General features: G+C 41.3%; 1 protein-coding gene across 4 annotated transcripts; it reads right to left on the bottom strand.

The window, feature by feature from the left end:
• Positions 1–787: 787 nt before the first annotated feature.
• On the bottom strand, positions 788–14,564 carry LOC306922278 (transcription factor AP-4-like). Of its 4 annotated transcripts, XM_079499745.1 has the most exons (9): positions 13,244–13,633; positions 11,995–12,056; positions 11,395–11,560; positions 10,967–11,065; positions 10,652–10,822; positions 10,068–10,223; positions 7,101–7,130; positions 6,474–6,635; positions 788–5,565 (listed from the first exon to the last, which is right to left on the bottom strand). In XM_079499745.1, the coding sequence occupies exons 3-9, from the start codon at positions 11,467–11,469 to the stop codon at positions 5,410–5,412; spliced, it is 849 nt and encodes a 282-aa protein (XP_079355871.1). In that variant the 5' UTR covers positions 11,470–11,560; positions 11,995–12,056; positions 13,244–13,633; the 3' UTR covers positions 788–5,409. The 4 variants fall into 4 exon arrangements, with proteins under 4 accessions (XP_079355871.1, XP_079355869.1, XP_079355868.1 ...); XM_079499743.1 differs by lacking the exons at positions 11,995–12,056; positions 13,244–13,633 and adding an exon at positions 14,112–14,564 and having other exon boundaries at positions 7,101–7,127; XM_079499742.1 differs by lacking the exons at positions 11,995–12,056; positions 13,244–13,633 and adding an exon at positions 14,112–14,564.
• Positions 14,565–14,842: the final 278 nt, after the last annotated feature.

Consider the following 14,842-nt stretch of genomic DNA (forward strand, 5'->3'; position numbering starts at 1 on the left):
CGGTATATTATGTTATTTTAACTAATGTATGTTAAATACAATAACTAGTACAGACCTGATTCTGCAGTGATTGGAGATGGTCTCCCTACATTTCCACTGGTGTGCTGGTGTAGGGTAAAGGCACCTGGTTGAGAAGTAGTACTGCCTGAAGCCCATAATAAGCCAATATCTCCCTTAGCGAAGTGGGGATTCCAGTAGAACAGTAGAAAAAGACCCGTTTGAACCTCGGGTAGCACATGAAACGTATGCTCTCTGAGTGTACAATGTAACCAAAATATAACCTGTACAAATGGTTAAATTAACACTATTATTTTACTGTAAACGTAGTATAAGTGTAGTGAGGTTATTCTCTTTACATACAAGTCTATCTCAATTCCACAATGTATAACATATTTTAAAACATGGTTTAAATGAGCTGTCACCACCTCCTAAACCCAGCGTAGAAGATTGAAAGGAGTTCTTTCAAGTGTCACCGGGGATCATCATAAATCCGAAACACAAATCCGAAACTACACAAAACTTCCTCTTTGTAAATTGAATACTAATGGCTGATACTTTGTTTCGTGTCGGTGAGGCGCACCAAAAATAGATGACATGCAAGCCCGGAACGCATCTGTGGAGCGACGAGTTGTGGGCTTGCAGATCGGCTATTTTTGGTGCGTTGACATGTGTGGAACTAAGTATAAATCAGGCTTAAAAGTCTCTCTAAACACTGCCGCCCAGTGGAGAAAAAGGGTACCATTAGAGTGGAGTGAACGTCAACTCAATGCAACAGCAAGAAACAGTGTTATAAAAAACAACGTACAAATTTTATTGTTTTTTTTCTTTCGTGTTTACAAAGGCCTGTTCACCCAAGTTTTTATAAACAAAATATAACAGCTTCTCAACAACCTGGACTGACAAACAAATAAAAAATAAGGATGTCATCAAAAATGGCAAATGGGATGACAGGAAAGATAAATGAAGACAGAGGAAAAGCAACAGAAAAATAACAAGTATTCAGTTCATACACAAAGAGCTTTCTTTTAAAAATGTAAAAATCTGTTTCATTTAGGGGGATAAAGAACAGCAAGTGCTTCATATAATCAAATGTCACCGAAAGACAGCAGTGCTGCAATATAATGTACACATTTAAGAGACAAGCGTTTATCTGACTGATATCAAGCCTCAGCCTCAAAGGTTAACACACAAAAAAACATCTGTCCAATATAGATCTACTATAATAACACAAGTCTGGGCTTAATATCAGTCAGTAAAAACATCCAGGACCTCGATAAAAAACATTTTTTTTTACAGACAAAAACATTAACAGACTTTCCCCACTGGGAAATATCATTCACTTAATTTGGATGTCACTAGTACAGAATGAAGAATTTTCTCTCAAAACACAAAACAATTTCCTGTAGAATGAGTCAGTCATGGCAAAACTTGTATAGATATATATAAAAAAAAGAATAAAACGGGACAAAATTACCCATCAAACAAAAGCACACATTTCTCAAGAACATAGCCAACCGTGGTGAAATGCCTCAACTGGCAACAGAACAAAGGATGAGACAAAAGACAGATACAAAGAGTCCAAAAATGGAATGTTTTACAGCATCAAGTCATTGAATATCAAACGGAGCAAAACAGAATTCGCTCCAAGGAGAGATTCCAGTCCAGTTCCCAAAACAACATAAGTAACAACGTGGAGGGGACAAACTTGGCAAGCTGGCAGAGAGAGGGCCATTTCTAGTTCAGTGCATGACACCTGTTTCAGTCCGACAAAACCTTTGTCTTTGCATTAGCATGGCATTCCATTACAAATGTATGGACAACTGTTTTGGACACGTTTAGAATTAACCACTTGAGCCCTATTTTACACTTCAGCTATTGGAAAACAGACGGCCTGCGAGCTCACACTGCGACGCGCTGTGAGCTATAGATGTGCTATTTTCACTATTTTCACTTCTGTTTGGATGCCACCTGTCCTTTTCTTTCATCATTGGCATTATCACTTTACGATTCCCAAATATTCCACATATTAAAGCCAGGCTGTGTTTCCTGGACTGATTCGCGGATTTCGTTCATTGGTAAATATGATTACGCTAATTGCAACCAGGGAATGTGACTGTCAACAGACGTGATTATTGCTGAAGATTATTCTTCACACCAAATTCCCCAGCACGTGACTGTGCTGCTGACAGACAGCCATATACTGTAAATCATGCCGTCGTGTGTCTATGAGGACAAAAACACTTTCTGGACAATTCAACTACATTTTGGGTGATTCCAAACCTTTTCAATGACTGGTAATGATCCTACCTAATGTTTCCCCATACTTGAGATGCTCTAAACCCTAATGATGGAGGAAGGATAATCGGCCCACTATGCAGAAGAGCATCACGTTCACAAAGAGCACCTTTAGTTTAAAATAGAAACTACATTCTTTGTTGTAAGCATGTCAAGTAATTTACATTACAAAGAACCACTACATTTCACCACTTTGATTAATCATATATATATATATATATATATATATATATATATATATATATATGGACAAAGAATTGCATATACATGACCGACTCAAGTGCATAGTCGCCGAAATGTAACCACTTGAACCCTAGCATCCCTAATCTGGGGGGGGGGGGGGGGGGGGGGGGGACAGATCTACAAGCTCAGAATTCTTTGTCCATAAATCAACTCAACAGAACGTGTTGTGAGCTTGAGGATCGCTAATTTCGACGAAGAGAATTGGTGTAGGGCGGCCGACTCCGGTCAACTAAGTATTACTTTACCACGTATAGAGGGTTTAAGTGGTTAAGAACAAATAACAGAAGTGGGGCCCCGTGTGGACGAGGCACCTCATTCATAGCTAGTAGCACTGAGAAGATTTTTTGCAAAGTGCTGGAAGCAGGTGCCACTAAGCGCTGACATTAACCACTGTTCAACCAGCCATCCCCATTGTGGGTATAATATTAGGTTACAGTTCTCCAAACATGTCATTTTTTCCCCCAAACATGTGCTTTGATCGTATTCAAAGTAAGCTGATCTACAAGTGCACAACAAGTCACATCGCATCTTTATCTTTATATTTCATCCCACAACGGCAAAAGTATCTACAAGTTCACAACCCGATGTCACTGTGAGCTTGTAGAAACCAGTGGAGCTGAGTTTTCCCTATTTCTTTCAGCTTGTAGATATGCCATTTTCAAAACGTGTTTTTTTTGGGGACCGCATGTAATTCAGACAGGGCATTAGTCCGACATGCATCCGCATGTCAGACTAGCGTCTGCTCCCATGCTTGCGGTTATGGTTAGGTTAGGAGATGAGGTGGGTTGTCATTTGTCGGACCAATGACTAGTCTGAACAACGTACTGCACCCGTTTTTTCCCCTATTGGAACATGACCAAAATGTAAATGCCAGGGTGAAAGTGGTTAAGGGACCCCCTTGAACTGCTAAAGTTTTTTCATAGGGCTTACAGCTCTGACCCCTAAGAACATACTTAGCACTCTATACACAGTACCCAAGGCCCAAGAGTTAAAGAAATGTGTGGGCCTTAAAATGAGTGGATCAGGTTCAGATTTGGGGTAGTTCAAAACACCCCCGAGAATTGGCATTGCTTTGATATTAATTATCTCAGCAAACATTATGTCAATATGAAGTTTGATGAATCAAATATCTTTAACACCCAAAATCCAAATCTGAACCACTGGGATAGGGATTAAAATTTTTGCCCAGGTGACTCCTGGTGGATTAAAGGGTTGGGCGTGGGCGATATTGACAAAAAATAATAATTTCAAAAGTTTTTGACCGTATAAAAGCGGGCTTAAATGCTTAAAACCAGGAACCACCAACAATATGGATACTGTATATTGTCCAGCCGGTAAACTCAAGTATTGCCGTGTGTACTGACAATAGAAGTTGTGTATTTCTATTATGCCGTATAACATTCAAATGCAAAAGATTTGAAATGACTACAAAACTAAAACATACTTCCATTTCCTACCAATCACAGTGTATTTATAGGGGCTGCACAATTAAGGCTCAAGTGATAATCTAGAACATGTATTGTTAATACTGAAATTAAAAAATGGATGGTTTATGGTGTAAAAAGTTGTTTTTATATTTTCCTTAATGTCTTTGTTGCTCATTTTGAATATGGGTGTCATAAGCCATTACATATTACGGTATGTATATAGCCTGAGTGTATTGACCCTGCAGAATGGAGAGGTGGGTTGTACAATCTTCTGGTTACATGTGTAAGCATGAGGAGATAAGGGCATGGTCCAACAGCTGACCAAATAGATGTCTGAATTGCCATGTTTCACCATTTCATAATTGTGAAGCATAAAATCGTACGATTAATTGTGCAGCCCTGGTCGATGATACAGCTCATAATTGACCACACACACCATCTTTGTCTCCAGCCAATGACATTAGAGTAGAATCGGACCATGAAGCCATGCTTGACTATACAGAATGACCAAAATCCATTCATTCATACATAGAAGGCCTCAGTCACCTCTTGTGAACGAAATAATTAAAAATTATCACCTCTATATTCAACAATTTAGACAACACGCAACTTTAAAAATAGAGGGATCCATTGTTTCCCATGTAAACTGTGCAACAGCTTATTCATTAAGGGCCAATTCCAAACAGAATCCCCCCCCCCCCACCCCTCCAACATTCATAATTCACCAATTCAAATTATGCTTGGGTTTGTCCCCAAGTTACATTTACACTATGAGCTTTAGCCAGTTTTGCTGACCAGTGATACTAAAAAAGGTAGCACGTATAAAAAAATATGAAATAAGTACAACCCCTCGTCCCTTTGAGAGAGTTGCTTGCTCGCTTGTTATGTTGTTACATTCAACTCTCCAGCACATGTTGATGTTTAGAAATTCATAGAACAAATAATACTGTCAGTATGGACGCGAGGGAGCTGTGATTGTTTTAAGCAAACGCATAAAAATAAAAAGGTTAAGGACGGCCAATAGCTTTTACATGCCAAGACGTTCAAGTTTCTTGTCTGCCCTGAACAAGGACCATAATTCCAAGGTGCACACAATCATGCGAGAGAATAAAGCAATCTTATGGCTGTGGACTCGTCGGGGACATCAGAATACAGCCTCTAAAATGTTTATCCTATGTTTGTTAACTTTTACAGTACATCATTGACCGAGAGCTTAACCACTGGTTTTGGGTACTTTGGATAATGCCAAAGACATGTTTCTTAAACCGTCAAGCTCTTGAAAGCAATTACTCTTTACAGTGGGTAGGTATTGGTAAAGTCTGGGCGGTGTGTGTGTGTGTATACGCTCCATTATTGACAGCTTAAAAGTCGGGTGTGATGGAACACAAGTCTTTGTCACCTTTTCTCTCTGCTCTGCTGGGTGTGTGTGTGTCCAAAGGATGGATCAGTTCATTGAGCAGTCCTCTCCCTCCGTGTCAGTGTCTGTGTCTGAGCATGCTGTGTCCATGGCCATGTGGGAGGGGCTTACAATGACTGCACGTCTCTGCTCCTCTTCTGCACTAGCCCTCCTCTCCTGAGTGCGCTCAATGTGCTGGATGGCCTGTACGGGGCAGAAGGCAAAAGTAACGCTGTCAAAACACTTGACCGGGCTATTTGGGTTCTTGTGGGGGAATTTCTTCCTTCCTTTTGCACACCTGTTGAACAGGACAGGGGCGTTGGAGTGAACAGACCTCATATTAGAAGAAGAAATCGAAATCCTGCACTGTCTTCACATACAATAGAGGGCATTGAAGAAAGCACGTTTTGATCAAATGACCTTCATCAGCATACCTGATGAAGGTCAGTTGTAGGTTATGCTTTAAGTGAAGACAGTGTGTGGGATTAAAATGTTCTTCTCAGACATTATCAATTTTATTGGTACTATTGTATTCACCCTGCTTTCAGCCGAACTCAACAGGAGCTGTGCAAGAAGTGGCAAGAAGTAATTTGATTCAGGGCCAGCCAAAATAGGTATAATCTGCGTCGGAAGACTATCCTGGTCTAATAGTACTACTGGTGTATAGAAAACTCCACAAGACTCAGAGGAACATTTACAGTAAGTACATATTTTATTGGCCAACATTGACTGCTTCATTTCACCCAGATTCATTATAGCTTGCTAGCAGTAAGCTGGTGTTTGTACTGTGCCATCAGGCCCATCACCATTATCACGACAGCGCTTAGTGTAGTAGTCTGATGTATTATTTTTTATAAATATGAAGCCAGTAGATTAATGTTCTCATATTGTGATATGCCAACAATGTCAACTTGATTTTAAACCAATGGAATGGTTCTTTCATTCTTACCCTTTCAGAATTTATTCTATGCAAAAATAAGTAAAGGCTAAAATCAACAATAATCTCTGATGAATGTTTAGATTTGTATCATTAATGACCAAAGACAGTGTTTATTCCCTCCTCTTTGTGTATGTATTCCTACACAGAAACTTTGAAGTAAATAGAAATGCACCTGTACGATGGTATCCAGGTTTTGTCGAGATGTCGACACAGTGCTGGCAGGGCTCATGGTAACCACGGTGACGTGATGATGGGCTTGCTGGTTTAGCGTTGGAGCGGGGACAATGACCGTGGGATGGTTTGTGGGGGCGGGGACAGTGGTCAGGGCCAGCACCTGAAACAGAAAACGGACATGTTTTTATATGCGAGGCTTGTTGACATACTTGGTATACTTTTGATATAACCTGGCCTGATTTGTGAGGGGAAATATTTTCGGTATCTGTCCTGTTGTTTCATAACAATACTGCGATACTGTCATGACGATAGAATTTATCCCACAGGATCATTAAGGGTCTTTCTGCCTGTCTACCTATCAATGTATGAATAGATGAATGAATCGACGATATTCGATTCATTCGACTTGTGCTAAAGTTCAAACAAAAACATTTTTTGAATTGTCTTTTCAAAAAACATAATAAATCGCCCGTTTTCCAAATGGGCGATTCAAAATGTTCAAATGGGAGAGGGAACAGTGTGGGAGTTTGTGCACGTCTGGTTGTCATTTATCTACTGTAGACACTATGTAACAGCACACTGAAAAGGTTTGTAGATACAAATCATATTTCCACACAAGACGTACCTCAGCCATGTCAAGAAGATCATCCTTCTGCTGTCAAGAAAAGATCAAGATAGACAACTAGTTATGACATCTTATAGAGATGCCAGACAAGGAGTGTTTTTTTGTTTGTGACCTGTAATTATCATGCGTCATGAAAGCAGTAGGAAAGTTTTTAGGTGGCATGAATTTAGACATTTCTCCTCAAGGAGCCCAAGGAAGAAGCGCACACATTTAATCTGCTGCCATTCTTCTGTTGTGTAAACATCACCTGTAAGTCTTTGTTTTATGTATCAAAATGTTTATTATACTTGGGACATTTTGCTATTATGGGGGGGGGGGGGGCTTAATTTATGGCTAGTGTGGATATTGGCTGCAGTGCTATATTTAAATTAATGTATTTACCATGTTAGAAAATCTGACATTTTGGTTCGTTTAACCCTTAGAAGGTGAAAGACGCCAATTGGCGTCTTCATCAGAATTCCGTAAATGATCAATGACGCCAATTGGCGTCTTCAGAGTTTTTGATTAATCTAAACATATTAATATGCTCCGAAGCGCTGTTTAAATTCCTGAGCTTATATTCCAACTACATTACCCAGAAAACCTGTGTCACGTGACACACGTGTACGTGTTGCCATTGGAAGCTGGTCCCACCCCCTGTAAACAGTGGGGGCAGAGGGAGTCTTCATAGTTTATTGTTTTGCCGTCTCGCCCGAGCGATTTTCTAGCAGAAAAAGTTGAAAGCAGTACTATTTATTTGAGCGAGTTTTGTGGTAGTAGTATTGATCCATACGCGTCCCAGTCGCCTTCTCCAGGCGGAGTAGCCCTGGTCCAGTGCTTACAGCGAGACTCGCTGCTCCCTCCCTCCTTTTTTCATTGTCTCCCCATCGTCGTCCGATGAGCTATACCGGGAAACCATTGAAGAAGACGATCAACCCGGAATGTTTTGAGGTAATCTTATTGTAGAAAATGCCCTTCTATAGTGATCAGAAATCATAAGATGATCGCTACAAATAGATGCTTGGATAATTACTACTACTAGTCAGATCATGACGCCAGAATGACTCACCACGATGGCCCCCAGCCATTAGCCAGCACCAAAGGTGCTGGCTAATGGGGGGGTTGGTGCATTGGTGCTGGCTAATGGCTGGAGGGGGGGTTGGTGTCGATCGGTTGGTTGGTGCAGTACAAATGTATCGTAGCAGGCATGCACGCATGGCAGTACAAGTATTTTATATTGTAGCGTGCCTTATAGGCGATCTGATCTTTAGAGTAATGTTCGCTCCTTTTATTTACTGTCTACAAAGACGGAGAACAAACATGCATCGTTTACTGAAGCAACGCGTGGTTATGATCATGACCTTGCTACAAGGATCGGAGGGGGGACGGGGAGTGAAGCTAACAGTAGCGTATTATATAAGATCTGTATGACGTTTCATTGACGTCTGAGCTTGCATGATAATCGCATTCATTGTATATTGTATACAATCATGATTGTACATTGTTTAGTGTGTCTCCGTGTGATGATGATGATGATGACGATGATGTCAGATAGCCTACGTCCCCCGCCCCCCCCCCCCCCAACTGGCTATTGGCCGGGCTGACTACAGCTAAATGTTTATTTTTATATATTTAGAACTGGCATCAGATGAGGAGGAGGAGGAGGATGATGATGATGATGATGATGATGATGATGATGAAGACGAAGAGTCAAGACTGCGATGGAGTTCTCCGACACTGAACCGGATGCATTCATTCATTTCAGTTGTTGTTTTTTTTAAATTTAGCCTACACACACACAGACCGTCAAGAACAACTGGAATGCAGTGGTTTGGGGACACTGGGGAGTTTGGGGACAACTGTTTTGTATGTAGGCCTATTTATTTTCTGTAATATTTATTATAATTGTATTATGTTAGTAGTCATAAAAAATAAAAGACGCTTTTACAATGAGTTAGACCTGTCATGGCTATTTTGTTCACTATTCTGAGGTTTATGGTTTGACTAAGCGAGTTTCAACTGTGATTTACTCTGTAACGGTAGATGGTAAGAACCCAATTTTTTGTTATAATACAGTATACATTCAAGTCTATATTTTGATACATATCATGGGCACAAAGTCATATCAAAACAATGTCCTTGGATGTGTTTTTTATCAAAACTGTTTCTTCACAACAGGTTTTTGAGATACATGCATGAATAGACAAGGTACTGGTAAGACTATGTAAACATGGTATATATCAAAATGTGCGTTAGAATGTCTAATTTTACCCCAAAAAAGAATTGAGTTTATATGATGTTCCATTTCAGAGCTAGGGGGACTTTTAGCTGGATAGGTCAGATTGATCATGACTGACCATGCTATTTATAGATGGCAAAATATCTACAGTGGTACATGTGAGAAACTTTTTATTTTATTTTAATTTAACTAGACAACTCACCCTTTAAAATGAGATATTGCATGGCTATGTACGCCCAGCAGAAAAAAAGTTATTTAGAAAATAAAACTTCAACCGGGCATAACTTTTTTTGTTGTCCTAGAAACACTACCCAGTGTAAATGCAGGCTCTTTTAAATGGCTTCCAACACAAAAACTAAACATTTTATCCTGGAAGCAGACAAGCAGACAAGCCAAGCTTTCTCTGAAGGTCTTTCGTTGTCACACATTCACAACAGAGAATTTTCAATAAATCATTCAAAAACGCCATTCTGCCATAGAGAAGTCTAAAAACTATATAGAAATCCTTGAAACTCTCAAAGAGTTAAGATTCAAGTGGTGTGTAGCAGTAGGACATACTGTAGTTACCCCGTTATTGCACCAGCTCTAAAATGTATTGAATGCTTATGTGTTAAAATGATGTTATAGAACTACTTAGCCTAAGCCCCATGTATTTTGTGTGTGGGTCTACAGTACACTCTTCATGGAGTGTGTGTGTGTGTGTGTGTGTGTGTGTGTGTGTGTGTGTGTGTGTGTGTGTGTGTACTGACCTGTGGACTGTGTGTGTGCCTGTTGTTGGCCTGCTGGTCGTGGATCTGTTGCAGTCGTAGTAGAGTCTGACTCTGGAGGTGGGCTTGTTCCTCCTGCACCTGTTTGGTGATGACCTTCAGACGTTCCGGATGCAGGTGGTTGTCCAAAGAACGCACCTGGAGGAACATGTATGGATGTATGCATTAGTATTTATAATGTTCCCATTCTGAGCTTATCTGTTTTCTCTTCCCCCAGTTCCATCCAGTTTGCATGCATCGACATAAAATACAATTGGCTTATGGATGGAACAATAATATTACATTGACTGGAAAAACTTGCCATAAGTGAAATAAATATGCCTGAGTTGTATACAAGCACCGGAGACTAAAACGTGTTGCTTTTTTCAACCATTTTCAAACCAAACCGCTTGAAAACCATTTGACAACCCAGCAAGTTCCAGCTAACATGGGGCATACATGTATTTGGAGGCAATATAGCAACCACGTTGATTAATCACTCCAATGACCAGCAGCGGCCAATGAATACATCTATGGTTTTCACATCACATCTTTCTTATCTCCCCACCATCACCCATCCTGCTCACCTGTTCCTCAAGCAGCATGCGTGCCGAGCGCTCCTTGTCAAGTTGCTGTCGGAGCTCGAGCATCTCCCTCCTAAGCTCCTCCCCCTTCTCCTCCTCCAGCGCATCTGGAGAGCCGATCCCTTCATCCTTCTCCTCCGCTCGCCTCCTTTTAGGCGATGAACCACTGAATTCCTACAGGACCAACAATAGGGTGAGTGGTATCAGGGTGCATGTCTACACTCATACTCACTACATGGTGTAAAACTATGTAGTGAGATACCCTACTACTCAATCTGAACTGGACACATGTAGCTAAGACATTAACACTCCCATTACCTGGATGAACCGTTTGAGTTGATTGTTTTGCTGCAGGAGCTGTGTTTTCTCCTGTTCTAAGGCGAAAATGTAGTCTGATGTCTGCTGCAAGATGGCCGCCTGGCAGGAAATAATCCAGAGTTAAGAAGCAAGTCAAGACACAAATCTAGTTCAAAGCCTATGCACACAAACAATTACATGTAACGGTCTTGGTAATAGTTGTCTCAAGACAGACACTGAGCTATAACCACCTTATTAATAATATATTTAATAAAATGTATTTGAATTATAGAGCCAAGTGCTCTACTAGGCCCCCCTCTTGTATTTGCTCTACGTTGTAGAACAAAAAAAATGCTTTACATGCCAGAGTTTAAGTAACGAATGATGCCTACACACAGATAGACAAATCAAACGTAAAATCAGATGGAAATTGTGTGTATGTGAGTCACCTTGCTGAGTTTTTCTCCATCTGTGTGGGGAAGGAGTGTTTTGAGCGACTGGAAACCTGCGTTGATGCTCTGCATGCGTCGCCGCTCGTTGCTGTTGGCGATCTCACGGCGAATACGCCTCTCCTGATCTTGGGCTGTCTCCGGACTGAGTGGGATATTGGCCAAGCTGAAGGAGAGGGGAGACATGAGGTGGTTTTCATGTAGGTGGGAAAAGGACATAGAACATTTTCTCTCATGCATTTTCATTAAGGGGTTCCATTACAAGAATGGGCAAGAATGATTTTTTTAACCACAAAGTAAGCCCGCTCATTGTGCATGAGCAGGCTTACTCCAGATATACATTATAATCTGTAGACATTGGCACAAGAATCGTTGAGTTTTGTTAATTTCCATAAGCTATACAGGCTTTGAACTGTCAAAGTAGTTATTGTAAGGAACCTTTACCAGCTAGGGATACTAACTAGAACATATTTTACCCATCCAGCAGCATACACTGCAACATGTGCTACAGCCATAGTAAAAATAGAACTTTAATGTGGCACACTTCCTTTAAAACAAGGTAACCTTTAACCTGGAAATTTAGCATGGTTTAGTACTGACCTTCTACATTCCTCAGTCTAATCACTTGAAGGTCTTGTGAGTTTGCATGAACTCTCTGCCCTCTATATAGCAAGAACTAAGACTTAGTTGTCATGGTAAAGGAAAGGGCACATCAGGCCTTTCACGTCATAGGTAATTTTGTGCCATTGACACAACAGTAAAACATGGAATAGGCATCCAAGTTTGAAACAAATCAATTGCGTTTTTCAAAAGATTGTGTAAAATATATCAGGAGTCTGGACCGTTTATCAGTAAACTATTTTTCTGAGCTCAGCACATCATCTCAACATCTGAATCTGAGGACCAAGTTCCAACAAGCTGACCCTGAAATCCCAAGTGGAATATTAATTCTACAACGTTCAGTCTTTATCCTGACATGAACTCCCGGCCTAATGTATCTGCACATGACATACACCATGGCATAGTTAAGTTTGCAGGGCAGTGCACCAGTCTTGTCACTTCACATCCCTCTTCAACCGTACCAACCCTCATGGCTTTTTGTGTTATTATCCTATTAGCATTATTGTATAATAACTGCCTGTGCATCTGTAGCTACTGTTTGCTAACTGTTACGGCAGTGGGCACCAGTCTTGTCACTTCACACATGTCTCGTCAACCAGTCAGTGTAACTAACTACCAAGTAACCCTCGTGGCTTTGTGTGTTATCCTTTTAGCATTATTGTGTTATTATCCTTTCAGCATTATTGTATCAACAGTATTATTTGCAAACTGTTAATAATTAATTGAATCAATTTGATGTTAACCTTTTAGCATTATTGTATAAGTGTAGTTACGTCTATACTGCAAAGTGCAAACTGTTAATAAAAGTATTCAATCAAAAACAAACACTAGAGTCAAGTGAGATCATCATAATACTCCAGTCAGGCAACTACCCGCACTAGTCAGTGAGATAATGTAAATAAATATCACTACAGTCTAAACCAGTCCAGTCAATGAAAGTAACTAAACCAGTCCGGTAGTACAGTCAGTTCATCTACCTAAACAGTACGTTCAGTGAGTGAAATCATGTAATGTCAGTGAGTAACAAAAGGTAGAGAAGTGAAGTAGTCAACTTCACGAGCAAGTCATGTTTCAGCCAGGGCTACAACAGTAGCAGGCAGCAGCAGTGGAAGCTGACACCAGACAGACAGGCAGCAGCAGTAGGCCACCCTTCTGGCTCTGGCATGGAGAACAATGCTTTCTCCGAGCGAGGCGAGCACGACGTTAACTGGCTCAGTCTGGTAAATACCGTGTTCAAACTGGCCCAGTTCTAAAAGAACACCACCACGTTATGTGTTCGCGGCCGCAGTGTTGTTGCAATACGTCTAAATGAAGCCACTCGTATCGTAAAAGACCCGTAAAAGAAATCCAGATGCGCCAGTAAAACCCGCGCGCCGTGTTTTGGGACGTGATGTTTAACTGGCTAAAAGCTAAATGCTAATTACGGCACACGACACAACAAGCAGCATGGCTGCGGGATGCACGAGTTAGCCCCGCGTGGCTAAGCTAACGTACTCGCAAACACGCATACCAGCGTGCACGGTGATCCAAAGGACGATCAACTTTCAGTCGAATATACGCATAAACGACCGGGGCTCCGGGGGAGATCGTTTTCACCGTAAACATCGTGATTAAACACCATGGTTGGCTCTACAGACGCAGGGCGGCGGGTGGGCAGCAGCACGGTAGTAACCAACCACGTGGTTGGTGCTGAAGTGCCCATCAATGTATGGTTTTGACGTGTATGCACGCAGTTTTTTTATTTTATTTTAATAGTGCGATAAACGGACACGCATCCGACTTGGCCGTTGGGTCGAGGGTTTATTTGTATTTTATGAAAAACATCGTAGCACCGAGTCAGTCTGCAGTGTGCAGGCAGCTAACCTAATAGCTGGCAATTGGCATGCGGAGCTGCTGCGTGCTGCTACAACCATGTTCTCTAGTGAGAGAGGCGCTAACACAGCTAGCCGGAGATGCTACCTCCAACCAACCACCACCACGCACACACGATGATCACTACTGTCTGGGACCACCATCGGGCCATGCGTTGCTGCGTGGTGTGTGTCACATACTTTTAACACGCACAACAACAAAAAACACAAACACGGGGAGCACACCTGCAGAGCCCTCCGATCACGTCCTTCTCGGATTTCTTGAACTGCTGAAGTGAGGCAATCTTCTCGGTCGGCATCATGAAGTATTCCATGCTTTCAAAGAAGCTTCTGAAGAAGTCCGTGTTGTTTGTTTTCCCCTCTCCCGAGTCCGATCCCCTTATTGGGTGTACTAAAAAAACGGTCTGATCCAAGTCGTCACCTCGCTTCTACGCCTATTAGTGGTACATAGTAAAAACTCTCAATACTAGTACCGCGTGTTCGGGAGAAATCGCAGTTCAAAAAAAGATAGTGAGTTGTAAGTAAAAGGTTGTGTTGCTCCACACACAGCTGATGGCTGGGGTCTTCCCTCTGCTGTGTGTGTGGCTCCGTGCCTCCGCCTACTCTCCGTGTGTGTTTGCAGCTGATCTGTCTCGAGGCGGGAAACAGCTGGTTGGAATCAAGGCGCGACCCCAGAGGCTGTTTTCCACAACGCCAAAGCAGACACAACACAAAGAACAATGTAATAACAACACACCACACCGTCCACACGCTGTATCAGACTGAACCGTGAAATGTCGCATCACCCAGCGTAATAATAATAGAGTACTATTGTTATTAACATTAACATTTTCTTTTTTTTTTCACCTTTTTTGTCTTTTCATGAAACATTCAATTAGGCAAATTATTAATTGAATTGTTGAGTGACGACAACAAAAGATATAAACTAATCTAATAATAATAACAATTCAATTTAA

The sequence above is a fragment of the Electrona antarctica genome, assembly GCF_951216825.1.
Source record: "Electrona antarctica genome assembly, chromosome: 4".
NCBI lineage: Eukaryota > Metazoa > Chordata > Actinopteri > Myctophiformes > Myctophidae > Electrona > Electrona antarctica.

Coding starts and splice junctions, on each gene's coding strand:
- LOC306922278 (XM_079499742.1), bottom strand. CDS start 14,200: ATGGAATACTTCATGATGCCGACCGAGAAGATTGCCTCACTTCAGCAG. Junction 7,131..10,067: donor GGCACACACACAGTCCACAG/GTCAGTACACAC, acceptor TTTTCTTGACAG/CAGAAGGATGATCTTCTTGA. Junction 6,636..7,100: donor ATCTTCTTGACATGGCTGAG/GTACGTCTTGTG, acceptor TTTCTGTTTCAG/GTGCTGGCCCTGACCACTGT.